The sequence below is a fragment of the Chlamydotis macqueenii genome, chromosome 22, assembly GCF_036417535.1.
Source record: "Chlamydotis macqueenii isolate bChlMac1 chromosome 22, bChlMac1.mat, whole genome shotgun sequence".
Lineage (NCBI taxonomy): Eukaryota > Metazoa > Chordata > Aves > Otidiformes > Otididae > Chlamydotis > Chlamydotis macqueenii.
The window spans coordinates 2010630-2036535 of record NC_141577.1 but is presented as its reverse complement, the minus strand read 5'-3'; the positions used below and the strand labels follow the sequence as shown (position 1 = coordinate 2036535).

Below are 25906 nucleotides of genomic sequence, written 5' to 3'. Positions count from 1 at the left end.
TCTCAGCTATCCAGTCTCCTGCAACTTGGATGATGAGAGAGTAAACCACTCAGCTTGGAAGATGAGAAATAAATCACTGCAGTGAATGTTTGTGGTGGGAGGTGTACTGCAGCCTGCTGCTTTACAGTTTTCTCCATACAGGGTGAACATGTCTTATGCAAAATCAGGTCCTTGCATCCTATCTGTAGCATCTGGCCCTCTTTCTCTTGCGTTCCAGTAAAAGAAGCCGATGTGGCCCCTTTCCAGGGCCTGACATCTGCTGTTACAGCACCACGGCAGCGCCAGGTCTGCGCAAGGCAAAGAGAAGCTGGTACAATGAGTTTCCACACCATCAGCATCTCCACGGAGAGCAGTTTGGCAACAGAAGTCCATCCTCGCTCCTGTGCCAGAGCGAGAAAGGCCTTCCACTGAAAACATCCTCATTAGCAAAACTGTCCCTGATGAGATGGACTTGGGTCAAAGTCATGGGGGATGCGATGAGATGTGCTGCCTTCCTGAAATGGAGGTGCTGGGATCTTAGCGGGTGGCCTCCAGTGGCAGGGAGGGCGCTGAAGGACTGGCAGGACGCCGTGCGGAGCCCTCTCCACGCCGTCTCAACGCTTGTTCCTTGGAGGGCACCGAGGCAGACGAAGTAAGAGCTTAGCTGGCGCAAAGCATTTGGGACAAGTGTTAATTTTTAATTTTGCCACTTAGGTTTAGCAGCTCCACTTGACCAAGTTTAACCCCTGCTCTGGGAGGGAAAAGGAAATCAGGCGGAGTCATCCTCATATTCAGAATCCATATCTGCAGAGCCGGCTTCTTGATCTGCAGCTGCTCGGAAGGGTTTTCTGCTCTAATTCGTGCCTTTTCCCTGTGTGGTTTTCATTGTCTCTCCTGTCAACTTTGTGGGTGGATTTTTGGAAACATTCAGTGTTATCCTGACTAGTTGCTGCTGACATCTGTGGTGTGTGATTTTTTTTTTTTTTTTTTTTTTTTTCTTTTCTGAATGGCTTCATGAAGGCAGCTTTAGACCAAGGCTGATGGCATTGTCACGCTCTCTCTGACTGGGGGCCAGGTGAATGCCCAGTACCTCAGAACTATCGTTTCCAACCAAGGGCTTGGGGAGAGGCTCCTCTGTTAGAGCAAACTCAGGTGGTACAGTTACAACAGCAGTGAAGAGGCAGATTACCGCTCAGATCGTCTCCTGCCAAAGAGGTTCTCCATTGTGCGTGGAAGATCCCTACGGCGTGACTGCAGTTTTTGCAAGGTGAAACAGAAGACTTTGCTGTAAGTCACTATGTGAAGGAAAATGCTGAACCTGGAGCATTCTCCTCCTTCTCTTTACAAGCAAGTGCGTTTCTGGGATGATGAAGGTGCTCGTTATGTTTGATATCACGTGTAACGCTGCAAGGGCTGTCCCTGCAGCGAGGCACAGGAGGCCCAGGAGCCAGGAACTTCGTTAGGAGCTTCAGGAGTGAAATAGTCTTTCCTGGCTTGAGGGTGGATGCATTTACACAGATCGTTAGCAGAGAAAGCCAAGAGCAGGCATGCATGGCGTGAGCCCATGTCGGGCAGTGAGGAGGTGGGCATTTCTCCAGCCCACTCCAGAGAACCCTGCGAGGCGTCTGCTGCAGCTGCTCCCTTCCTCCTGTCCCCCGAACTTACAGCCGGCAGCTCCCAGCGTTCACAACTTGTACGAGCGGATGCTTCTCAGCTGGATCCCTCCCGCCTCTGTGCTCCAAACCCAACGGCTTCTTGTTCTGCCAGTACAACGTGGCGTGCTGAGGTGGCTTGGAGCACGTCGTAATTTCTGCTTGCAGGGGAACCGTCCTCATGACTGATGCTGGCAAGCGAGCTGCTGTCTGCTGGAGCAGCTGCTGTGGGAAGCAGCTGCAGCTGGCCACGGCTCCATCTTGGGATTCAGGAGTTATGGCCGTATTTTGCAACCAGCTTAAAACCAGTGGGCTCCCGAGTCAGGGGATGTTTCATATGGAATTTCCCTGCTCTGCTGAGAGCCAGTCAGTTAAATCAAGTCAACCACCCAATCCAAACCTGCGTGCTGAATGCATGCAGTTGAGAGGGAAGAAGGGCCAAAGGCTGTGACATGGTTACTCTGCTGATGCTGTGCTCTCATCCTAACAGGAGGCAGCCAGGGCGTGTGTGGTGACCCGGGGATCCCCTCTCATGGCATCGGGCTGGGAGATGACTTTGATGTGGGCAGCGTGGTCCGGTTCAGCTGCGAGCCTGGTTACATGCTCCGGGGTTCATCTGAGAGGACCTGCCAAGCCAACGGCTCCTGGAGCGGCACGCAGCCGGAATGCGAAGGTACTTTTCCAACCCCGCATCGCGCCAAGCCTGCTCTGGGTGTCCCTGGAATTACCGCAGCACGGCCGGCTGCCTGGGCAGCCAGTGTCCTGGTTTAGTTGCTAGGTTCATTTGGTGCTGGGACAATCTCTTGTTCAGCATTTCCTCCAAATACTCCGTGTATGTCACAGAGCCTCAATTCTCCCTTTCCCAAACGTCTGCAGGTCACCTCTCGCAGGAGGGTGCTAGAGGATGGGTGTCACCTTTTGGTGTGTTCCGCTGTGCGGGGTGCACCGGGATGGTGTAAGGGGTCTCAGGTCAGTGGTGTTAATGCCAGCACCTGAACTGAGGGCTAGAGCAGGGAGAGCCTGTGGGATCTGGTCCTCGTTTCCAGTCATCCCTGGAGACTGACACTCACAGGCTTGCTGCAAGGTGACTGTCTCTTGATCTGCATCACATATCCACCTAGGTGATCAGAAACGCCCCGTTTTGGCACGAGATTTGTGGGTGACACTGGCTAATCATTGTTGCTTTGTTGAGGAAATTCAGCAGAATGACAAACATCAATAGCTTCAGACCTCCGTCCGAGCTGGAACTGGCACGTGCAAGAGCCACTCACAGTAAGCAGAAATGCAAAATGCAAAGTATCTGAAAGCCCCAAACCCCTTATTTTTCCATTTGAAGGAATCAAGACCCTGTAATCCAACCTAATAAAACCCCAGCCAGATTTTCTGAGCTGTGCTGCTCACTGCTACTGTTTTATAGGAGTGTTTAAAAATCAACTGGGGACAGAACAAAAGCCAAACTGAGGCAGGATACCAAGTGCAGAGAGACCTGGGCAACTGCTCTCCAGCTGGTTTGAAAGCCAGAAGCTCAGAGAGAATTTGTAAATGAATTGGAAATTTATTCCAAATTGGTGGAGCTCTTGATTGAAGACACTGAATCATGTTATTAATACGCCTCCGGTCTTGGCTTTTTTTTCATTCTCTGTTTTTTTTTTTCTTTTTATGGAAAGACTCGATTGTTAATCTCAGAATAAGTAACCCATCAGGTTCCAGAGGCACCAAAATACGGATCCCTGGCAGATTTTTTTTTTTTTTTGTACGTTATGAATAGTAACGTTATACCTATGATGTAGTCACTCAATGTGAAGTGCTGACTGGCCGAAACAGGAGAGCCATTTACAGCGATGGGCAGTGTGCTGGGTCTCATCTGTGCTCACAGCGAGCTGCAGCACCACGAGGTGTTCTTCTGGCTGCACTTGGAGTGTTACCGTCAACTTTCTGGAGCAGGTATTTATAGGAGGTGGAGGGGGGAGATGAGTTTGGGGATTGAATTCAGGGCAAGTGAGGATGAGGGCTGAGTGCCCAGGCAGGTGTGTGGAAGGAACGAGCGTCTCTGCTGATGTGGAAGAGCTCCAGCGCGGCAGCGGAGCTGCTGGACACCTCCGCAGTGCATTAGCTTTCTGACTCAGCCACTCGTTCACTGCTCTCAGCCACCAAAATGGAGAGAAATCCAACCTGGTGGGGCTGCGCAGGCCACCGGCGCTCGCCTGCCTGGGGAATTCAATGCCGATTGCTCTCCGGATTAGCCGCTGGCTGAGCACAGGGGGTCTCTGTCAGGTCAGCGAGAGCTGAGGACCCGCTGCAGAGGAACACGTAGGTGCGTGGATGCGCAGAGGACAGGGTGCAGATCCTACAGCGTGAGCAGAAGGGAGCTGTTGTCTCCAGTTCAGGGAGAGCAAGCTGCCATAGTAAGTTCAGGTACAAAGTCTGTGGCTGACTTTGAAGTCAAGGGGCCGATGTTCGACCTTCGGTGTGTTCCAGCACTGGGCCCGATGTGGCTCTGACCCGCAGAGTTGGACGTGTGTGGCAGAGGGGAGCACTGGGCTTCACCTGGAAACCCATTGGCTCTTGGTGGTCCTTCGTTTTACCCGCTGGAATATTTTTGAGAAAACCAAAACCACAACAAGGTGTTAGCTGTGCAGGGCTGTGGGAGCTTCATGTGAGTAATAAGGAAGAGCGCTTGCCCCTTGCCGTGCCCGGGACCATGTCGCTTTGGTGGCCACATGTGTTGGGAGCGCTCGGCAGCCTCGCCTGACCGAGCATCGCCGGCTTCGTGAACAGCTACAGCAGCTCTGTGCCAAGTGCCTGGACAGGACCTAGAGAAATGTCCTCCTCCCGGCAGCTTCTCACTGTAAAATGTGTAGGAAAAGGCAAAGGAAGGCAAAGGGGGATCTTAATAAGCTTTTCAGAAAAAGGATGCACGGATTGGAATCAAATCAATTATTGCTGAGCTTCGGAGCACCTCAGAGCTTTGCGATGTTTTATACAGCAGAGGCCTCTTCATAGCATGCAGAAGCTTCCCAGCTCCCCCCAGCAACAAAGGGATCGTGGGGAACAGCTCTGGCTTCCATCAGGAGTCAAGGCAGATGCCGAAATCCCTGCCACCTCTGCTGACGGGCCAGCAGACGCGCACAGCACGCGTCCTCAAAAACCAGAATTGATTCCAGGAGGAGGAACTGGGGGAGAGTCGCGGCACCAGCACGTGCAGCCTGGCAGCGCAGCGCGGCCGGAGCAGGCTGCCGGTCGGGGCTCCTGGGTCTTTGGTACCGGTGGGGAGAGGTGTGCTAATCCAGGTGTGCAGGGTCTGGACTCCTGCGCGTCTCTGTCGTGTCTTCTGCAAGCTGTGTGACAGCGCGAGGGGAGCGGGACGAGCTGGCTGGCAGCGCCCCATGCAGTCCTCGCTGCAGTGGAGAGTCAGGCGTTCCGTGTCATCCAGCCGTTCCGGCTGAGCATTGTCTCCTGAAGCGTTTCCCTGGTAGAGAAGCAGCAACTCTAAGAAATCCTGATTTAATAATAAGCTGATTTTCAGGTTATTTTCTTGAATGTTGACTTCAGTTTAAAGGCGGTTGGGTTTGACATGTTTGAGGAGACATGAGTGGGTGTGACTTTAGGACTTCTAGGGTCTTCAGGATTTATATGCTGTTTAAAACCAGAGCCAAAACCAGTTCTGTTTTGGGACCCGATTCATTTTACGTCTCCCACTGAAGCCGAAGGGAATTGTTTACCTGCTTACTGCTCACTTGCACGATTAGATCCTATTTAAATCACGATTTTCAAAGTTCAAACCCCTCATCCTTACATTTATGGCTTCTTTTGTGTCTAACCTATGCAGGTCGCAGCTGGTGCGCACTGCGATTAAATCATCTCCATGAGTCTCCTTGTAGTCGTGAAAGTAATATTTTTGGGTCATCTGTGTGTGTTTGGCCACATGGGCAGGAGAGAACCGCTGATATATGGGCAGGCAATAAAATGGTAATTGGGAGCTTTTTCTGAGTTGATAGAATATGACTTTTATCCCAGCATCTCTTGGAAATGACACCGTGTATCACAGAGACGTTGGCTGCACGGGGAATCTGTAACGAGCGAGCACCTCGGATGGTGTTAGTGCCACGCAGCGTTCCTGCGCGCACAGTCCAGAGCGGTTATTAGTTTCCTCCTGTCAGACAGATATGGCTCCACCGAGCTCCGGTGTTAACGGGCTGTCAGCAAACGAAGCAGCGAGGCAGAGGAAGGCTCTCCTTGCGCTGGTGGCCTGTGCTCGTTGCTCTCCTGCTGGGGCGGACGCGTTTCCCTTGCGGAACGGCTGGCAGTGCTGCGGGGTGCGTGCTGGGGAGCGGTGTGGGACATGGTGACGTGTTGCTGGGGAGGTGTGGGAGCCAGGAACTTCCTTGTCAAAGAGCTGGGAGCCGTGCGGGTTAGGCCTTTCCTTGATTCGTGTGATTTTCTTTTACGTCCTGTAATTTCACAGTAAACGAGGGCTGGGTGCGGTTATTGCGGGTGCTTATTTTGTCACGACGGGGCTTCGTGTGCCGCCGTTCACTCCGACACCTTTCATTGCTGTGATGCTGGCGTACTTTAGACATAAAAAGTGGGTTGACAAACCTGTAGTTGTATTCCCGCGATGTTCTCCCTCCTCCGAAGGCATAACTGGGTGTGGCTGGGCAGCGAGCGATGCCGTGGCGGGAGAGCAGCAGGCTCCCGTGCCGCTTTCATTCCTGTGAAGGCTGCAAAACCGTTGGCTTCCTGAGGGGGTCAGAGGCCAAGCGGCACGCTGGGGTCCAGGAGGCTCCCAGGCTCCTGGAACGTGGCAGGACTCCAGGCCTGGCATCAGCTGCTTTATTAAGCCGTAGGACCAGAGGGGAGCTTGAGAGCCGGGGTAGGGCCGCCGCGACAGACAGACCCCAGTTCTTCCTTCCGCCCGGCGGAGCTGGGGAGCGCTGTTTGGGATCCTGTCGGGTTGGTGTACCTGATTTTCCGTGGAATGGACTGTTCTGCCTGAGCTGATGTAGGAGCTGTGCAGCTCATCTTACTTTTATTGACAACAGTCGGTTGCAGGATGAAAGCCTTATTTTTTGGATTTGGGTTGAGGGTTGTTTGTGGTCTTTGGGTTTTTTTTTTTTTAACTTTGCCATTTTGCTTTCTAGTTATATCCTGTGGAAACCCAGGGACGCCCAGCAACGCCAGGGTTGTGTTTAACGACGGCTTGACTTTCTCCAGTTCCATTATTTATCAGTGCCGGGAAGGCTATTACTCCACGGGAGTGCTGAGCAGGCACTGCACGGTGAACGGGACGTGGACTGGGACCAGCCCAGAGTGTACAGGTGAGCGCTGGGGTGGGCTCCTGGAAAGTGAGGTGAACGATGCTGCCAGGCCCTGGGGACGGGTTGTCGGAGCGCGCTGGATGTTGCTGTAGACCTGCACACGCGCGTGTGTCGTCCTGAGAAACTTGGCTAAACGGTCTGGCGGCAGCCGCAGCCGCTCAGCCTGCAGTCCCTGCAGGTGCCTAATGGAAAACTCGTGCTCTGGGTTTGTTTTTTTCCAGTTGGATGAAGGGAGCTCTGTAATAACTTTAATGAGTAATGTCAGCTGACCCGGAGGAATTCTCCGGGGCTGCTTCCCAGCGTGAACGTTGCTGCCTGCTGCTGTGCCGGCACCGGGACGTGCACGCAGAGCCCTGCTCAGAAGCCGTCGGTGACTGTGTTTCCTCACAGCTCCTGCCTGCAGATGCCTGTAGCAGGGATGGGGATGATGGCAAATGTGGCCTTGCAGAAGAGACAATAACCAGGGTAAAGAGAGGATGGAGTGCCACGGGCAAACTGCCTTCCAGCTAGCCCAGATCTGACCCAGGTTTTCTTTAATGTTTAATGTGTGTTAGTACTTCGTGCAAGGTCTTAACGTGCCGTTAAGATCACTACTCGCTCCACCACTGAGCAGAAGCAGAGTTTTCTCCGCGTGCTGTGGCCCAGCCTGCTCTACAGCTGGTGCCGCACTCCAAACCCTCGGTGCTACGGATGCTCCCTTCTCCATGATTAGTGGGTTGCATCCTGCGCTGAAAAATGCTCAGGACCATCAGGTTTCTAATTACGGCAGCTCCAGAAGTGTGAGGTGGGAGCGACAGCTGGAAATGCTTCTTTCTTTTTCTTTGGCAGTGATCAACTGTGGTGACCCCGGCGTGCCAGCCAACGGCATCAGGCTGGGCAGCGACTTCACCTACAACAGAACGGTGGTGTTCCAGTGCACGCCGGGGTACATGATGGAGTCGGACAGGGCGTCTTCGCTAACCTGCACGAAGGACCGAACCTGGAACGGCACCAAGCCTGCCTGCAAGGGTAAGACAGGTTGCTGAAAATATTGGAGGATGAGAGTTTTACAGGGCATAAACTTTCTGTGACTTGTGGCGACACAGCAGCTACTGCGTCGTGCCTGGAGCTCACCTGGGAGTTTCTCGGCCTTATTGTTCAGTCTGTCCCTTGTGTTCCTGGCACTTAGGCAATTTTATCAACGTAGCATGAACACTTTGCTATCTTCAGGTCAATCAGTCCTCACGATACGCCTGGGAGAGGGGAAGTGGCTGTTACCCCTGTAGTAGAGAAGGAAGAGCAAAGCGCAGAGAGCTAAGTTACTTACTCTTTGCAAAAACTCAGATCAAACTCGAATGAAATATTGTGTTTTGAAAACACACGCTTTTTGACATCATCTGTAAGTCTGAAAAATGTTTCTTCCAACTCCTTTCATTATTTCTCAGTTGTGAGATTGCCTCTCTAGTCCAGAGATAGGAAAGGCAATAACAGAGCAGTGGCAGGGCAGGCTGGATCTCTCCTGCGGGTGTTTTACTCACCCAGCAGCGTAGATAAGGCTTCGAGCAGCATCCGTGTGCTTCTTCAGCAGTATGGAAAATTCACCTGTCACAACTCTGATATAAATGCAGACCACATAGAAACTTCCAAATTAACTCCAGTTCCTTCAGAGGATGTAAAAATCAATCCTTGCACTGCTTCATTCTCTCCACTGAGCGAACGTTGCAGGAGTAACACAGAGCATGGCCAGGCTTCCCTTTGGAGGCCGGGCTGATTTGCGTGAGCTTAGCATCTTTTCCAGGGCTCCCCTGAGCTGAAAAGCAAAGCACCACAAAAATGTCATGTTAAGCACCCCAGAGTGGATGAAATACAGACTGGTTGTTGATTCAGCTGCTGGTGTGAAACTCAGTCAGGTTGTCCAAAATGTATGAATTTTTCGGGGAATCTGAGATGAGTTTTCACGCCGAGCCAGACTCGATTCTTACCTTCAGTTGGAAATGAACACTGACTCAGAAATGTGACTTGGAGATTTGGGATTTGGTTAACTCCAAACTTCAAAGTAAAATCCTGGGGTTTACAACCGCACGCACAGCTGAAGGAGTTTGTACAGCCCCCTGCTAGGCCGGTCCCTGGAGATGCTCGTTGAGAGCAGAATGTAAATTTGATGCTCCATGGATTTGCTTGTTAACGGAAATAATGGTGCTGAGAAGTAAGAGAAACCCCAGTGTGCTTTTGTTTTTTCTTCAGCTATCGTCTGTAAATCCCCGCAAGGCATCCCCAACGGGAAGGCGGTGGGCTCGGACTTCAGCTGGGGCTCCAGCGTGAGCTACGCCTGCCTGGAGGGGTATCAGCTCTCCCTGCCCGCCGTGCTCACCTGCGAGGGGAACGGCACCTGGAGCGGGGAGATCCCCCAGTGCTTCCGTGAGTAGGCAACTGTCTACGTCTTCGTGCGTGGGTTGGGTGGAGGACTGTGCATAAAACCCGGTTGGTTGCTCTCCCTCCAGCGTCTCTGGGCTCCGTGCAGCTGATCTTAGTGTCAACTCTGCCTTGCCTGACAATATCAGAGAGGGTGCAGATGGATGATTTTCGGTGTGCAGGAAGTTAAGTATCTGCTTGCTGTGCTTCCTGCTCCTAAGCACGAGGAAAGTCTTACGCTGGAGGCAGTGGTGGTTTTGCCGTGAGAAAAGCTTGATGGTGCTCAGAGTGCCTGTAGCCAAAATTCTGAATGTTCTCCCCACCTCCAGCAGCAGCCGGATCGCTGGGAGGCTTGGTTTGGCAGCTCTGCAGTGAGGAGGCAGGAGTGGCCGTGGGGAAGGGGTCAGTCACTCCACCTCTCCATGGAGAGGTGAGGTCACGTTTGCAACAAGATCTGGAGATCTTACATGTTCCTATTCCGCAGGCATCTTTGAAATCAGCTGATTGTCCGTGTGTCTCCCCTGAGCGTTCTGCAGTCAGGGCTCCTGAAGCTGCCGCAGGCAGAAACCCTTTGGCAAAGGGCCCTGTGTTGTTGCAGCAGAAGTTAGGAATGTTTGTAAGGCGGAGCTCCAACTCACTGGAAACCTGTGTGCTCGATACAATAGCTAATGCAAAAAAATTAAATGTCTCGTAGCGACCCAGGCAGGTCTAGGTTTCTTTCCTTGGCTGGGTGGCTGGCAGCTGCGTGATAGCCATTTTCGTATTAAATCGTACAAAGCCCTCACTCTGTTCCTTGCAACTTTCCCTGGGTCTCGTGTAATTAGTGGGCTTTCTGCGTGACATGGAACCACACAGCAATTTGACATCATGCAATTAGAGATACGTTCTAAAGCTAAGCATGCTGTTAGGGAAAAAATGAAAAAGGAGAAAAAAAAAAAAAAAGAAAATATGTGGGAGAAGGTGGAAGTTAATTAACAGCAGTTGACAAAAAGAGCGAATTACAAGGAAAATAGCCAGCATGCCTTCTGCTGCTGCTAATTCCCTAGTCAATCCCAGAGTTTGATGGCAGGGAGTGGTGAGTTTTGGACCATTCATAGACCCATCTTCAGCTTATTACATTGCTTGCTCTTGAGGAGGTTGATCGCGATCCGCGTGTCTCCTTGCCCGTTGCAGCTGTGTTCTGTGGAGATCCGGGGATACCGGCACAAGGCAGGAGGGAGGACAGAGGCTTCACCTACCGCTCCTCCGTCTCCTTCTCCTGCTTAGCCCCGCTCGTGCTGGTGGGATCGGCCCGGAGGTTCTGCCAGTCCGACGGGACGTGGAGCGGGACCCAGCCCAGCTGCATAGGTAAGGGGAGACCCCTCTGTGTCTGTAAGCGAAGAGCTGTGAGTTGTCACCTTGCTTTGCCGTTTGTGACAGTTGGTTTTCTTTCCTGGGTTTGCAGAGATTAGCACTTTGTTTCCCTGAAAATTGGAACGTATTGGGATGATGCTTCTGATTTGTTCATACTAGCTGGTGTCAAACCCACCGCCTTCTCTTGGGGCTTGCTGCTTAGACTCGGTGCCTGTCCCAGTCGTTCCTGCCCCTGATGGTGGTCAATATGTGGCGTGTCTGGGGAAGACATCTCCTCCCTGCTACTGCCCCTCAGCACTGTGCTTGGGCTGTCAGTGGGCAGGAGGGAGAAGTTCCTCTGCAGAACTTCCAGGTCAGCATTCCCAACCTGGGCCGTGAGGTCTGAGGGCTGAGAGCCTGTGGAGGACGGTGCCAGGCAGAGGTCCCGAAGGCTGGCACTGCCTGAGTTCCCTCAGGGGCTGGGGACGGTGGCAGGGCACTGGTGCCATGCTGCGCCCACACTCCTGCCCTGTGCCGTGCTAACGCTGCTGCTGCCTGGAGAATATCCAGTCTGTTGGCTTTGTACGGTGCTGGGCTCTGTGCTGCTTCCAGGCTTCCTCAGGGACCTCCAACCCCACCCGCTGCTCTGTGATGGTGTGGAGATGCACAGTGTCATCACCGGTGATGCGACTGGAAATGCAACCTGACCGCAGAGAGCAGCCCTGGGCTGCTGCGGAGGGGAGCTTTTCTCTTTTGCCGCAGCAAACCCGCGTTCTCCCTAAAGGGTGCACGTGAGAGCTCTTACATCCGCCGCTGCCTTTGGGTTATCTCCAGAATGACAGAACAGCAACTCCTAGAAGTATGAAAGTGCTGTATACAGAGATCAAAATCCGACAAATTGCTTTGCCCAGCCACAGTGTTGGGATTCAGGCCGAAATTCAGGCATGTTCTTCAGGTGCCCATTTTCTGGGGCGTCCAGAACCCTTTGAAACCTCTGGGAGCTGTATAATCGTAATTAGTCACAGCATTCTTTGCCTCTTTAAAACTCTGGCCGCATTCGCAAACTCCCGTGGTGATGAACAGCACGGGCTGCGTGCTGCTACCTTAACCGTCTGCCTGAGCACCACCATCATCGCCTCGTGTGGGCGTCTGGGGCAGAAACAGATCTCGGGCTGTTCTCCACGGACTTCAGTCGTTCTAGCTGCATCTTAAATGCATTGCCAATTACGGGGATATAAAAATACTTGTGGCCTGAACCTCCAAGTTTCCGATTGATTTCACCAGGAGCTTTCCCATGGACAAAGAGTTGGGACCAACCTACCTACTGCTGTGAATATTGGCTTCAAATGCTTCATCGCTTTCTTGCAAGTCCTTGTCCGGGATCCTGTCGTACGTACACTGGAACCCAGCCCTCCAAAGCCGCCTATGACTGAACGCAGCAAAGACAGCCGTTCATGCTGCTGATGGAATGTACTTAGATTTTGTCTTCTCTAAACAAACCAGGAGAAAGGAGAAGACTTGCGTGTCTACAAAGCCCTGACCTGGAATGTCGGTTTCTGGCACAGGCAGCTGAACGGACAGTGTTGTATTTATTCAGATCTCATCCATTTTTGTGGTGTGTTAGATTGCCGGCACCACAGACCCTCCAGGCGCAGCCAGGAGCCCCCGGGTCTGCCCTCCACCCTCTGCCATCCATCACCTGCTGCCTCATCCAGCAACGGAGCTCTTTATTTATTTATTTCACACACTGTGATTTATCTGGGGGCTTCCATGGAAACTGCATCCGTGATAAATGACAAAAGCTCAGCAGAGCCAAGTGACGGAAAATGAATTAGCTTGTGTGCCAGCAGCCCCAAATCAGGCACATCTTGCGTTCCTTGTTTAGTGACTCCGCAGCTCCGAGGACCTGGGGATGACACCAACAAGTGGATAATGTTTCAGTGTGAAGAGGCCGATTAGTCAGATTAAAGGATTAAAGGCAGAAGAATAAACAGCCGTGCCATTAGGTGCAGCGGTTGTGCTCCACTGGCCTCCAGCCACAGGCTGTGGGGACCGACCAGTCTGTCCCACCGTGCTGGGTGGTGGATGCTTCCCTTAGTTTATTTCTTGTCTTGCACAGTCCCGTTAGTTGGAGTATTTTGGGTAGTGGTAGAGAGGGATTTGCTTACGGTCCTCCTCCTAGCAATGCTGAGCCTGCTGAAGAAAGAAGGCTGGGAATCCAGAGCAGGCTCTCGTCTGATTGCGCCAAGATCCTGCGGTGCTCCAGCTCTGCTAACGTAGCTACCCCTGGCCGGGTACCAAGCATCCCTGTGGCCAGCATTGCCGCTTGGCTCAATCCTGGGAGTCCAAGGAGCGGGAACCTGCTGCTGCAGAGCTGCCCTTCAGACAGAAGCTTCCGTTTCCTTTGCTCAGTTTGGGATTTGCTTGGTTTGGGATGCTGGTGTTGGTGTGATGCATCTCTGCTTTAATTCCATTGATGCCCTGCTGCTGTCAACATCCTGGGAAAAAAAATTAAGTGATAGATGCTAGAAAAGTAGCAGCAGGTATTCCCACTGCGTTGTGTGTATTCATCTTCTGGTAGACTGAGACCAAGCGAGGTCTCGCGCTTTGCTCATCGGGTGTGGGGAAGGGAAGAGATTTGTCCCTGACACCAGGTCTGTGTTGGTGTTTTTTCTCCTGGGTGACAGAGTGCCTCTGGTTAGTTTACGTTGCAGCAGTCAGGGATTTAAGAAACAAAAAGATCTGTGTATTTTGCCTTGTTGCTATGTAATCCTTCTGTAGCAGAATATTTCCGTCTTGTTGCAAAGGTGCAGCACGGTGTTTGTGGCGAGCAGGGGAAGGCAGAGCTCTGATGTGGCTTCCACAACCCCTCCTTTAAAGCCCTGCCTCTGCTCTTCTCTTTTAAGACCCCAGCCTGACGACGTGCGCGGACCCCGGCGTGCCTCTCTTCGGGATGCAGAACAACTCCCGGGGCTACCAGGTACGGTCCCAGGTGTGGGTCCCCGCGGCTGCACCCCGAGAGCTGCCCTGGCCGGTCCGTGTCCGAGTCCTTACACAGATCAGTGTGTCCTCCCGCGAGCAGGACGTCCCGGCGTGCTCCGCTGGACCTCAGAGCGCATTTGTATGGGATTAACTAGCAGTGCATTATTTATGATATTAATTACAGTGCTAATTAATAGTTATTAGTGTAATCAGTATTCACATTGGAGGCAGAATTTCCATTCATTTTCAGGCCAAATTCTGTAGGTGGCTTTCTTAATCTCCGCTCCTGTACAGTATGAAGTCAGTGGAAAGGAGAGAAAAAACGCAAGTGATTCCCACGGGGTGCCGCATCTCCAGCCTCCGCTGCCGTCCCTGCGGGCGCCTGTTCCCTGCCGTGACCGAGCCGGGCACGAGGCTGGGATAGCAACTGTTCCTGCCGGAGTGGATCTTTCAGTTTTGCTGCTAATTAGTTGTCTTAATCCTGGATTTTAATGAATTAATTCTAGTTTTTAATTAATACCGCGACACTGTAAGCCTGACTCCTGTAAGGGCTGCCGGCCTGAAAGCTGCACGCCGCGGCGAAGCCCCCTCGGGTGCTCGCGCAGGGGACGGGGTGGTGGCTGGAGCGGAATTGGTACCTTTGGCCACGGGACGCTGGGGACCGCGGCGGCCAGGAGCGGCTGCGGGATACAACCCGGCTGCAGCGTCAGCGAGGAGGCGGCTGGCGTGGTACAGCCTTGCTGGGGAGGGTGGGAAGGGGACTTCAGAGCTGCTTGGCGATTTTATCGCAGCGTATTCTGGTTTCAGAGCAAAGCCAGTTGCAGTTACGGGGCTCGCAGACGAACAGCATCGTACTGCCAGCCTGTCTGAGGCAGGGAGTGAGCTCCCTTACAGATAATGGTTTGGTTGAAATAACAGTAATTTTGTTGAAACTGAGTGTAAAAAAAGCGCACGGTCTGCCAAAAGTAAGCCTGCCTCCAAAGTGTTGAAAAGTCAGGTTTCAGGTTTTGTGATCACAATCCCAATTGGGATCATACCATAATATTATTATAATATTATTATTATATTAATAATAATATAACATAGCTGCAGGATGTTGATACTACTTATATTGAATATCTTTTTTGGTAAAAAAAAAAAAAATCCCCCTTTCCCACGGCCCCCGTGTTTGATGCTGGCTTGGGTGCGTTTAAAGGACGAAGTACTTCTAGGGTGACGCACATTGCGCCGGGAAGTTCAGAGGTTTCTCTCCCTCGAAACAGGTGGGAAGCACCATCTTTTTCAAGTGCCAGAAGGGGTACCTGCTGCAGGGCTCCACCACCAGGACCTGCCTCCCCAACCTCACCTGGAGCGGCCTGCAGCCCGACTGCGTCCGTAAGTCCTGGGAGAGGTTTTGTCCGAGAGAAGCCGTGCCTTTGGCCGTGCTGTTGCCTTGTTTCGTTGCTGTGTTTCACCGTGCGAATTGCTGGCTCTGAAGAGCTGCTGATTTGGGGGAGAGCTCTGAGAGAACAGATTACTGAAGAAAAGGGAGATCACACAGTCGCTCCTCTCCTGATATGACTATACCAGCAGCCGATTCTGATTTCAGCTAAGTTTTTTTTTTTTCACTTGTCCTTTCCTTAAAGAAATAGTTTCAGGTGAGACTTTGTTTTGTGCTTCTGAAGCCGCGTTTGACGGCAGAGCTGTGAGCTCGCGCTCCGGGGACCAGGTTAACATTTAGCCGGAAGGGCTCTCGGGTGGAGCGGCCTTCTTCTCGTCTTTAATAACCTGTTGCTCTTTCTTTTAAGCTGTCCAGCATCTTTTCCCCGCTACACCAGAGGAGTTTAATTTAACATATTTAAGTGGTAATATCCACTGTGGCCTCTGTATCAGAAGTATTAAAAAGCTTTTCCCTTTCCCGTGTGAGGTGGTTTATTGGTGAGATTGTCTTTCTGCTGACAAACCCTCTAGGCGCTCGTGCTGCGAGCAGCCCACCCGGGGCACCTACCTTGAAAAAAAATGGAGCATCAGAGGTGGGGACGGTTACTTGGGAAGGAGCTGCCCTTCCCTGGGTAGCGGGAGCGCGTCCCCAAACTCACAGGTTTCTCTCGGATTAATTGGGAGACTGCAGGGATGCAGCAGCGACAGGCTGTGGGGTTGTGCTCCTGGTGCATGGAAATAGAAGATGGTTTTGGCTGACCCGTGCCAGCAAGGACTACTGAGTTGTTGCTGAGTTTTGCATAAAGCCTTCTCCATCTGCAGCGTGGAGTTGGGTGCAGTTACTGCTAACAAGCGCTGAACCGCCGCCTCCGAGCTGGGTCCAGAGCTCCCGGAGCGTGCGAGTTTGGGTTAGCCTTTCAGCTTTCTGCGTTTTGTGTTACATCTTCTGTAAAACAAGGATGAAAATAATGCCTCGTGAGGGCTGCTGAGGATTTGTTTTCATTCTTGAGCGGTCTGAGAGCTACAGAAAGGGCACATTTACAGTGCGGGTGAGAGGGAGCTTCCCAGCTCTGAGATTTATTCATTTTGTGTTGTAACTTCTCAAGGAAAGCGGTGACAGGTTTACGACAGGACCTGGTAGAGCAGCACAGGCACACGCTGGCTCTGGGGGCAGGGAGCTGGGCCGAGCTCGGCTTCGATTTCTGTGGTCAAATCCTGCAAGTTATTGAGCAATTACAGGAATTTATGACTCTTGCACGCTTCTGAGGACTTGCTGTGTGATCCTGTGGACAGGCGGATGCAAATTGTGAATAGGACAGTGGTCCTGTGAAGGGAGATTATACAGAAATGGGTCTGTAATGCACTGACTGGAATCACTGGCTTAACTTACTGGTTCTTGGCACCCTGTAAAGGCGGTTTTCAGTCTGGGACGCAGTGCTGGGGTCAGTTCAAGGGAAGGAGGAAGGTGTCTTTAGCATAATTTGCTTTTTACTTTTTTCCCTTAAAAGGTAGGGGAGGGCAGAGCCTGATTTTTCAGTTCATGGAAGCTGGAACCGAGGGAAGTTTTCCCTGAGAGCTTTAGCCAGAAAGCAATCCAGCCAGTGAAGCTTGGGAAGCTGTCCTGTTAACTCATCTGACTGGGAAAAATCCAGGCATGGCATTGTCTCCCTGAGCGAGCAGAGAAAGCTTTTCCCAAAAAACCTTTTCTAGGAGATTTCTGTCCTTGCTGACATCGTGGTGTCACTCTTCTGCCTTTCTGGGAACGCCTGGATGGTGTCTCATCTCTGTTTTCCTTCTGCTTTGCAGCTCACCACTGTAAGCAGCCGGAGACCCCCTCCCACGCCAACGTTGGTGCTCTGGATTTGCCATCTCTGGGCTACACCTTGATCTACTCCTGTCAGAGCGGGTACTATCTCACCGGCGGCTCCGAGCATCGAACCTGCAAAGCAGATGGCAGCTGGACAGGAAAACCACCTATTTGCCTCGGTAAAGGCTCCGAGCGGCGTGACGCCAGCTCCGCGTTTGCCCGCGGCTCTGCGAAGGGGAGGGGTGCAGCCCACAGCAAGCAGCCGGGCTCTCAGACCGGCACTGGCGCAGAAGAAGCCCCATGTTTGCAGGGCTGGGCTGGCTGTGGAGACCTCCGCTCCCAGCGGGCAGGCAGCTGGGGGGTTTCTGCCTGCTGGTCTGGATCCAGAAGCATCTGCACAGGACAAAGATTGTTCCTTGCCTCACACACCTTATACCCACCTCAGAGCCTTATATCAGGAACATGTAAGGGTCTGATCTTGAAGCGGAGCTGTGTGGCTGTGGTGGAGCATGGTAGCTCTCTCTGGACGCTTTGGTTTTGGCGCAGGTAGCAGGGAGGGCAGTGGACGAAAGCTTGGTGCTATTTCGGTGGGCTGGGCAGGAACCCGCCCAAAGCCCGTGTGCGCAGGGGTGCGCAGCCACGTTTCGCGTGAGCAGCGCCAGCCGAAGGCTGTTCGTTGTTAGCACCAGCACAGTAGGGATGTCTCACGGTCTCGGCCGCCGCGATATTCACCGGCGGCGGTTTGCCCCTCTCTTTCAGCTGACGTCCGCCCCAGCGGAAGGCCGGTTGGCACTGCGCGTGACCCGCCGCTCGCCAAGGTCTCAGGTACCGTAGCGGGGCTCGCTCTTCCGTGGGTCGTGTTAGTCCTAGGCCTGGACCTTACCAGGTCCGTCCCTCCAGAAACCCCAGCTGCTCCTTGCAGGTGTTGAAACTGGTTGAAAGCAGGCACGCGCTCCATCGTGTCCGTGCTTCGCTGCAGCATGGACGGGAGCCTTAAGGGAGTCGGGCACCAACGCCCACTGCCCTCCCCAGGGCACTCTGGAGATCTGAGCTCTTAAGGATGTTTTACATTAGGGCTCTGTTAAAAAAAATGGGTTTTGTTAGCTTTCTCTAATAATTTAATTTGAGAGTGGGTTGGTTTTTATAACTTCAGTTGTGGTTTCTTTGTCAAAACAACAAAATGGAAGTCATCAGCTTGTTTGTTCTCCTCTTTGGCTTTGTGCTCAGTGATAACACAGAGAGTGGGTGGGTGGGTGGGGTTTGGGATATTTAAATATGTATTTGTGAATTCGAAGAAAGAGAGAAATTTGCTCTATTTTGATTTCTGAAAAATGGAACTAAATGGCAACGTGCTTTTTTTTTCCTGCATCCCCAATTGCTGTGATTTCTAGTGCCTGCTGATGTGTTTGCAAAGAATTCCCTTTGGAAAGGCTCCTATGAATACATGGGGAAAAAGCAGCCTGCCATGCTGTCTGTCACTAGCTTCGACCCTGCCACCAGTAAAGTCAATGCCACCTTGATCGACCACAGCGGCGTGGAGCTCCAGGTGTCCGGTAAGGAGCCGACACGGCCGTTCGTAGGGTTTCACGCTGGTCAGAAGTGGCCTCGCAGAGTGAGGAGCAGCGTGCTCTGCTGTGTCGGTGGTGTTGATGTTCTCACAGAGCTTTGCAGAGCCACCCAGCTTTGGAGTCTCCAATCTTTGATCAGACCAAGACAAACAAAATTGTGTACCTGCGTTTGCCTTGGCTCAGCCCAGTCTGTTGTCCGTTCCCTGTGTGCTGGAGTGGTGGGCTTGTAGTCCAAGACAAACAGGATTAGAAGTTGTGAGTGCCCCTTGTCCCTGCCCTCCATGGAGCACCAGGTTGTTACTGGTCCAGCAACGTAACCTAAACATCAACAGCTGAAACTCTTCCCGTGTGCAAAATGTCTTTAATATCCTGGAGGGTGGAGTTGTGCGCTCTAAAATGATGAGTTGATTTCTCTACTCTCTCGGGTAGAAAGTTAATTACTTAAACTCAAATAGAATTGTTGTGGTTTAGTGATTAAAAGCCACTTATGTTTCAGGCATTTATAAGAAAGAAGATGTGCACCTGCTTCTCCAGGTTTACCAGATAACAGGGCCAGTGGAGATCTTTGTCAACAAGTTCAGAAACGATAAATGGGCTCTAGATGGACACGTAAGTGCACGTGCACCTCATATGCAAAGTCCGCCCACACAGCTCCTCCCGTTGTCACAACCTCACTTTTTCTTCAGCTGAAGCTGAGGGAATAACTCCCGTAGCTGGTGGCAAGATGAGGCTAGTGTCCTCCGGTCACTTCCTCGCTTGAAGGGGACGTAGGGCGTTCCTCCAGCACACAGAATAACATTACATGACAGTGCTTCCATGCTTCTTTGCAGCTGTATGGATTTTTTTATTGCCCTGTGGATTTAAATCTGTAAATCTTCCAAGTAACACTAAAGGAGAAACTAACACGATTGAGTCCATTTTAACGTTTTGTGTCTGTTAAACATCAAGCTAGAAGAGCTACTATTCCCTTATGGAGTCAACTTCTCACCCCAGTTTCTTCCCGTGCCCTTGAGATCCACTGGAGCTCAGAAGAAACGTGCATCTCATTGACCCGTGGCCAGTTGTAGCCCAGAGCCTTCGCCCTCCCTGTTGAATCAGCGATGCGTTCTGCGGTGTATTGCAAACAAGACTTTTTTTTTTTTTTTTTTTTTTTTTTCCTCCTTCCTTTGAGATGTGAGAGACTTAGCAAGTTGTTGGGCAATCACATTTCTTTAAAAAAAGGCCACAATTTTCTGGGGAATTGAATCAACTTAATGCTATGCATGAGCTTGAAAGAGACTGTGACAGGATGAGTGCTAAAATCCTAGGGAGGTGTTGAACAAATCTGTTTATCTCTGCTCTCCTGTCATTCCAGGTCTCATCGGAGTCGTCAAGCGGCACGTTTGTGTACCAGGGCTTTGTGCGTGGCAAAGGCTTCGGGCAGTTTGGCCTTCAGAGGCTTGGTAAACATCCTCCGGTTCCTCCTTTTTTGCTTGATTGCTGAAAGCTAGATTTTAGTGGTAGTGGAGGCTTTCAAACAGGGAACATTTCTCCTGGGCCTGGCTTTCATTTTTAACCCTGCTAGGCCTGATCTTTACAGCTGGTTTTGAACCATCAGGTTTAACTTAACCCTTCCCAGCTCCCCTCCACACATCATTCGTAAGAGAGCTGGCAAAACCCACACTGGGGTAGAGAAGTTGGATGCCATCAAATCTCTGTCCCCGAAGGAGTGGGAGATGGTGGCATCTGAAACAGCTTCTGGTTCTTTGTGTTTGAGGCAGCGCGGTGCCACGCTGCGTGGGGAGGAGAGGCTCCCCATCTCCTGGCAGCACTTCCAGCCCACACCTTGCTCCGTTGTCACCTCCGGTTCCTCCCTGTACGATGGGACCAGCAGCTCTGCCCTGGCTTGTGTTTAAATACTAAATACATCGAACGCTGGGTGTTCTGACAAGGGGAGCTGAACCCATCCTCAGCTTAAGAGCTGTGGGAGATGGGCAACACAACAACAAAATTTTTAATTTGGGAACAAAGTGAGGTGTTTAAACGAACAGGTTTCTGTTCAAAGGCAGATCTTTCTGCTTGGAGGCACAAAGACCACCTGGACGTTTTTTCCTCCACGTTGCCAGGTCTCTGACCTAAAAGCCCAGGTCTCACTGCAAACACAAGAAGTGTCTCCATCTCACTTTCAGAATTCACAGAGGCACTTCAGGGCTTAGACAACACAAAGTCTAAGCTCCAAAATCTCTCTTAAAATGTGGCTTGAGCTCTTCAGTCTCTTGGGGTTTTTGGAATCAGACCCTGGAGTTTTGTCACCTTTATGGAGAATTAGGTGCTCGTTATTGCAGCCTTTGAAAGTCTCCCTTAAAGCCTAACTTTAAGCGTCTGAGTTTGAGCATTTTGGTAAGGTAAATCTATTTACCTCTCTCTTTAATTGCAGTTCTAAATAAGCGATGGTGTCTAAGCTAGGCTAGATCTCCAAACCATTCTTCATGCAGCTCAGAACCTTTTGATTACCTTCTACAGCAACGTGTGTAACCATCTTGTTCTGGTTTTGAAGATGTAACCTGTAATTCAAGCAAACCCCGTTTCCCACAGCGGTGTGCTGAAACGTGTTTACTTCTGCTGTGTTTCAGACATCAACATGATGGAAAATGATCCAGAATCGATAGGACACCACTTTGCATCCAACAGCAGTTCTGTGGCAGCTGCCATTCTTGTGCCTTTCATAGCCCTGATTATTGCAGGGTTTGTGCTTTATCTCTACAAACACAGGTGGGTTTCAGGAGTGATGCTAATAGGTGAAACTTTTTAAGCGTGACTTAAGAGCACTGCCCCTGGATCTGGTTTCTCATTTGATTCAGGTGAAAAAATAATGGGTCAGGCATGCATGTTGGGACAAGAGAGCGTTGAGGGCTTTCATGACCGTTAATAAGATTTGTGGCAACATTAAGTGGGATCAGGCAAAGTAAATTTCATACTTGAGCACTGAAGCTGGCTTTGCATGTGCTGTGAATTCGTTACCTCTCCTGATCCGTGCGTTGCTGTGGAAGTGCTGCTGCACCGCAAAGCCGCGTGCGGGCTGGCTGCTCTGCCGAGGGAGCACGCTTGTGGCTGTAGCGAAGCCCAGGGTGCTGCTTGCGCTACGGATCTGTAGTGGGATCTTCTTATAGATCCCCTCTGCCTTATCCCCAGGTACTTAAGCTCTTCAAAAGCAGCTTTTCCCTTTCCACTGACTTCTCATCAGGGCTACTCAGCTGGTTACAGCAGGAGCAGCTGTTCAGTCTCTGGATTTCTCTCTGACACCTTGCAGGAGAAGACCAAAAGTCCCATTCAATGGCTACGCGGGCCATGAAAACACCAACGTCCGAGCGACGTTTGAAAATCCAATGTATGACCGAAACCTGCAGCCCACAGACATCATGGCCAACGAGACGGAGTTCACAGTCAGCACGGTGTGCACAGCTGTATAGCACCCGTCCCCTGCACGGTGAGTGGGCGGAAGGGGAGCGTGAGAGCGGGACGGTGCCGCCGCTCTCCTCGTGTCTGTCGCTTTTGAACGTTGTACCGAAGCGGTGGTTCGGAGGAGCACTGAGTGGTTCAAGTTGCCCAGAAGATCGTTTCTGCCCAGGGCAGGACCCAAACCAGCATCCCTATCTCTGGGTCTCAGGTGCTCACTGCTGGTTGGGATAAGACCTTGTGGGGGCTGGTGGCAAAGCAAATCTCGGTAGCCCCGTGGTGAGAAGTCACTGGGTGGAGGAAAAAAGGAGTCTCTAAGATCATTCGCTGTGTGACTGCAGACAGGGTGCATTGCGCAGTGATCAGAGGAGGGTGGAGCAAGGGCATTGAAAGTTTTACTGGATAGGCACAGAGAAATAACTTAATGACGTAAAGAGAAGTACTCTGTGGAATGTAAGAGCGCTTCTAGAGTGGAACGTTCTTAGTTTGAGGTAATGAAGGTATCGCAGCCTTTCCCAGCATTTCTACGTGTAATAACGAGCTGTTCGCTTCTCTCTTGCCCCTCCTTTCCCATTGTCCCAGGTTCCTCCGGGGTCGGTGTCTAGTGGATGATTGTGTTTCACCTCACTGGTCTCCATCCATTCCCTCCCCACCTCCTCCCAACCTTGTTGAGGCTGTGGAGAAGCTGCTACAGCTCGTCGGACTTTGCGTTAGCTCCTGAGAGACTGCTGGTTGTCCTGTCGTCCTCCCCCACCCTCTCCATCCCGCGGTGGATAACGAAGCCAACCAAAGGTCTGCTCCGGCACAGCTCCGCTCTCCCACCCTGCCGGTGGGTCTCAGCCCAACGTGAGGACCTGGGAGGCGAGGTGATGGGAAGGCTTTTACAACCTGCTCTTGGTGATGGGTTCCTGCGGGGAGCAGTGGGGTGTGTGGGGTCCCACCAGCTGCCCACCACTTCGGGACGGGCTTGAACAACAGGGAGGCTTAAGGTGCTGATTGGGGTTTATGGAAAACACCAGTATGGGACAGGATAAGTACTTGCTTTGTCTTTATTTGGTTTTGTGGGTTGTTTCTTTGTTGTTTCTTCTAACTTAGGGCTTTTGCAGAGGAAGGGGTTTCAAATGAGACCTTTTCAATGAGAAAAGCAAAACTTCGCAAGCGTTCTCTCCTCTTCCCTGTATTTAGTTTTCCTTTGGGCGTTCTTGCTGGGTTTCTTCTGCCCCGTGTTCAGTTCAGACAGCTCTCAGGGCTGGCAAGGAAATGTGTCCCCGTCTCTGGCCCCGTCCCAGCAGCTGCCGATTTAACTGTGCCCAAACACCCTGATCAGGAAATTGCTGACAGGCCTGAAAGGACAAAACCTCTTCAAAAAGAACTCTAACAAATAGTGATTTCCCCCAATAGCATTCAAAAGCCTTTGCCCTTTCCATATTGATCCTCCAAATGGCAATGCAATAAGAGTTTTAATTCCTATCCAAAGCTGTTCCCTTTATTTCCCAGGGGCAGAAAGGTTGCCTTGGCTTTCGGCAGAACAGATAAGGCGGCTTGACATTTTTCCTCCCTCAGAAGAGAACGATGCTTTTGTGCTGACACCGTCCTCCTCTAATAAAGAGGAGAGCTGCTCTTGTTGATCCGGGGTTTCAGTCTGTTTGGTTTGAGTCACCGTTTCTTAGGCCAGGCTGGAGTTGGGGGAGGCAACAGGGCCGTTTCACCGGCTGTGAGTCCGGCGCAGTACAGCTGAGGTAGAGCGGTACGTGTCAATGGAGGAGCTTCTTGTTACAGAGGACTTGAAGGGAAAATGGAATTAAAACAAATGGGGTGGGGTTTACATCCATGCTTGCATTTAAACGCTGGCTTTCCCCTGCCTCATGTCAGCTGAGGTTTTGTCTAAGGAAAACCACAGGGTAGTTTGGTTTTTTTTCTGTTTTGTTTATTCTTTTACTCTGTGTGTCTGTGTGTATATATATAAATATATATTATTTTTTTTACCTCTGTCTCTTATTCAGTGCTCTTAGAGTAAGCAGCATTCTACAGCCTAATTGCTGAACAGCCAGCCTGCCAAAAAATGCCAGCTTTGCTCCCCAAAACACACAAAGGTGCTCTGATTTGTTCCCGGGAGGCGGGTGCAAGCGCGTGCCTGAGCCAGAGCCCTGGTCTGTCACGGACGGGGGTCAGCGAGACGCTGCCTGCGAGGACGTGAGCACGCGGGTGGCTCAGGAGCGGTGCTGGAGCCTGTCCGGCAGCAAGGCACGCGCCCAGCTCATCCCAAATACACAGACGGGCGGGAAGGGTTTCGCCTTCCGCATCCCTTGGGGTGGCCAGGCTGGGCTGGCGGCGATGCCCGCCCCTCTCCGGGCACCTCCAGCTTGCAGGACACGGAGCCCAGAGCAAGCTGGAGGGTACTCGAGAAGAGGGGAGCCCGGCCGGGCTGCAACGGCGCTCAGGCCTGGGGCTAAGGCTCGTCTGCCCTCTGATTCATCAGCTGTGAGAGGCTGTGGTGAAGGCAGGGAGAGGTGTGAGGAGACCAGGATATTTCCCCTGGTCCCTTGGCTTGCATCTGCAAGTAGAGAGCTGGTTCCTGCCTTCAGACTCTCCTGGCCCACGTTTGGCCCCAGGGGCCCTTCCAACCTAAATTACTCCATTATTCGTGCCCTTGGCCAAACCCACAGCCCGTTCTGGCCTTTGTCCAGCCCCCGTCGCCAAGGGACCGGGCTCCCTTGCGTAGCAGATCCCGAAGGCAGTGCTGTTTTGCAGTCCCTGGTGCTGTATCCTGGCTCCTCTTTCCGTACGCAAAACCCAGACACCTCGCGGTGTCCCAGAACAGCAGAGCTCAAGTCTCTCCAGCCTGCTGTCGCTGAGCCCAAGAAAAACCCCTCCTGGGTATGAGTGGCGCAAGGACTGGGCCGCTCTGAGCGAGAGCAGGGATGCACGCCCACGCGCGCAGCAGCGGCGCAGCCCGCGCCTGCTTTTCGGACCTTTCTGAACCCTGCTTTGTCAGTGGAATAGCCAGGAGAAGCTTGTGTCGAGGCGTGTCAAACAAACCCGAGGTATTTTAACACCAAGGGAGGCTCCACGCAAACCACACTTGCTGCTTTCAGCCCATCAAGTACCATTTTCCGCTGTTGCCCTTGCAACAAAAAAAGTGGAGGGGGTGTTTTCCCATTTTTTCGCAAGCTGGCTGGGACCCCATACATGACATTCTCCATTCTTGTGCCCAGAGGACTTGCATTATGTTTAAAAATTAAAAAAAAAAAAAAATTAAAAAAAAAAGAAAAAAGGGAAAAAAAAAAGGAAAGCAAAAAGAAAAAAAAAAAAGAAAAAAATCCCTCTTTTGTACAGAGATATATTTTTATGAATCAAAAGTTTGTACAGTTAAAAACACAATGTAAATGTTTTTTCATTATTGTAGTAAAGAGTAGTGGAAGATCAGCTTTTTTTTGTAAATGTAATAAAATGTATAAATATGGTTTACATAAAAGTGTAAATATGTAATCTATACATACACTTGGCTTGTCTGCAGTATATACAATTTAATTTATCTGTCTCTGTATATGAGGCTTTTCATTGTGTCCAGGCATACTTTACTGAATTTGAAAGCTATTTTAAATTTTTGAATTAAAATAAAATATAAATTTTTGCATTGCTTTTCTTACATTTTTCTGGTGCCTTTTTCATGAGCTGCCAAAATTTTCTCCGAGGGCCCTCTGGATGCCGACCTGCACGCATGCACGCACGCGCGTGTGCCCGGGACCGGCAGGGACTTATCCGCCCAACATCCGTCCGCCGGCCCTGTCGGCGCCCTCCGCTCTTCTCGGCGCTGATGGGATGCGATGTTATTCCAGCTGTGCTCCCACCCCTCCGGCGAGGAATCTGCGCTTGCCCTGCCGGGAGCTCGCGGATGCCCTGCCACGGCAGATCAGCAGCGCCCCTTTGGAAACAGGTACTTCACCCAGATCCTCCGAGAAACAAAACCCTTGCAGTTGTGATTTATTTCTCAACATCGCTGCTTGGAAAAACCAAGGGAGC

General features: G+C 51.6%; 1 protein-coding gene across 1 annotated transcript in view; it reads left to right on the top strand.

Moving 5' to 3' along the window:
• Positions 1 to 25517, top strand: part of CSMD2 (CUB and Sushi multiple domains 2) — a 288643-nt gene extending 263126 nt beyond the window's left edge. The window contains exons 57-71 of the mRNA XM_086764833.1: positions 2122 to 2304; positions 6773 to 6949; positions 7778 to 7957; positions 9173 to 9346; positions 10514 to 10687; positions 13579 to 13652; positions 14917 to 15028; positions 16880 to 17059; positions 17640 to 17705; positions 18272 to 18433; positions 18945 to 19057; positions 19803 to 19890; positions 21061 to 21199; positions 21738 to 21914; positions 22466 to 25517. Of these exons, the coding sequence (XP_086620959.1) occupies positions 2122 to 2304; positions 6773 to 6949; positions 7778 to 7957; positions 9173 to 9346; positions 10514 to 10687; positions 13579 to 13652; positions 14917 to 15028; positions 16880 to 17059; positions 17640 to 17705; positions 18272 to 18433; positions 18945 to 19057; positions 19803 to 19890; positions 21061 to 21199; positions 21738 to 21897 (1982 nt within the window). The 3' untranslated portion in view covers positions 21898 to 21914; positions 22466 to 25517. The remainder of the gene's footprint in view (positions 1 to 2121; positions 2305 to 6772; positions 6950 to 7777; positions 7958 to 9172; positions 9347 to 10513; positions 10688 to 13578; positions 13653 to 14916; positions 15029 to 16879; positions 17060 to 17639; positions 17706 to 18271; positions 18434 to 18944; positions 19058 to 19802; positions 19891 to 21060; positions 21200 to 21737; positions 21915 to 22465) is intronic.
• The last annotated feature ends 389 nt before the right edge of the window (positions 25518 to 25906 follow it).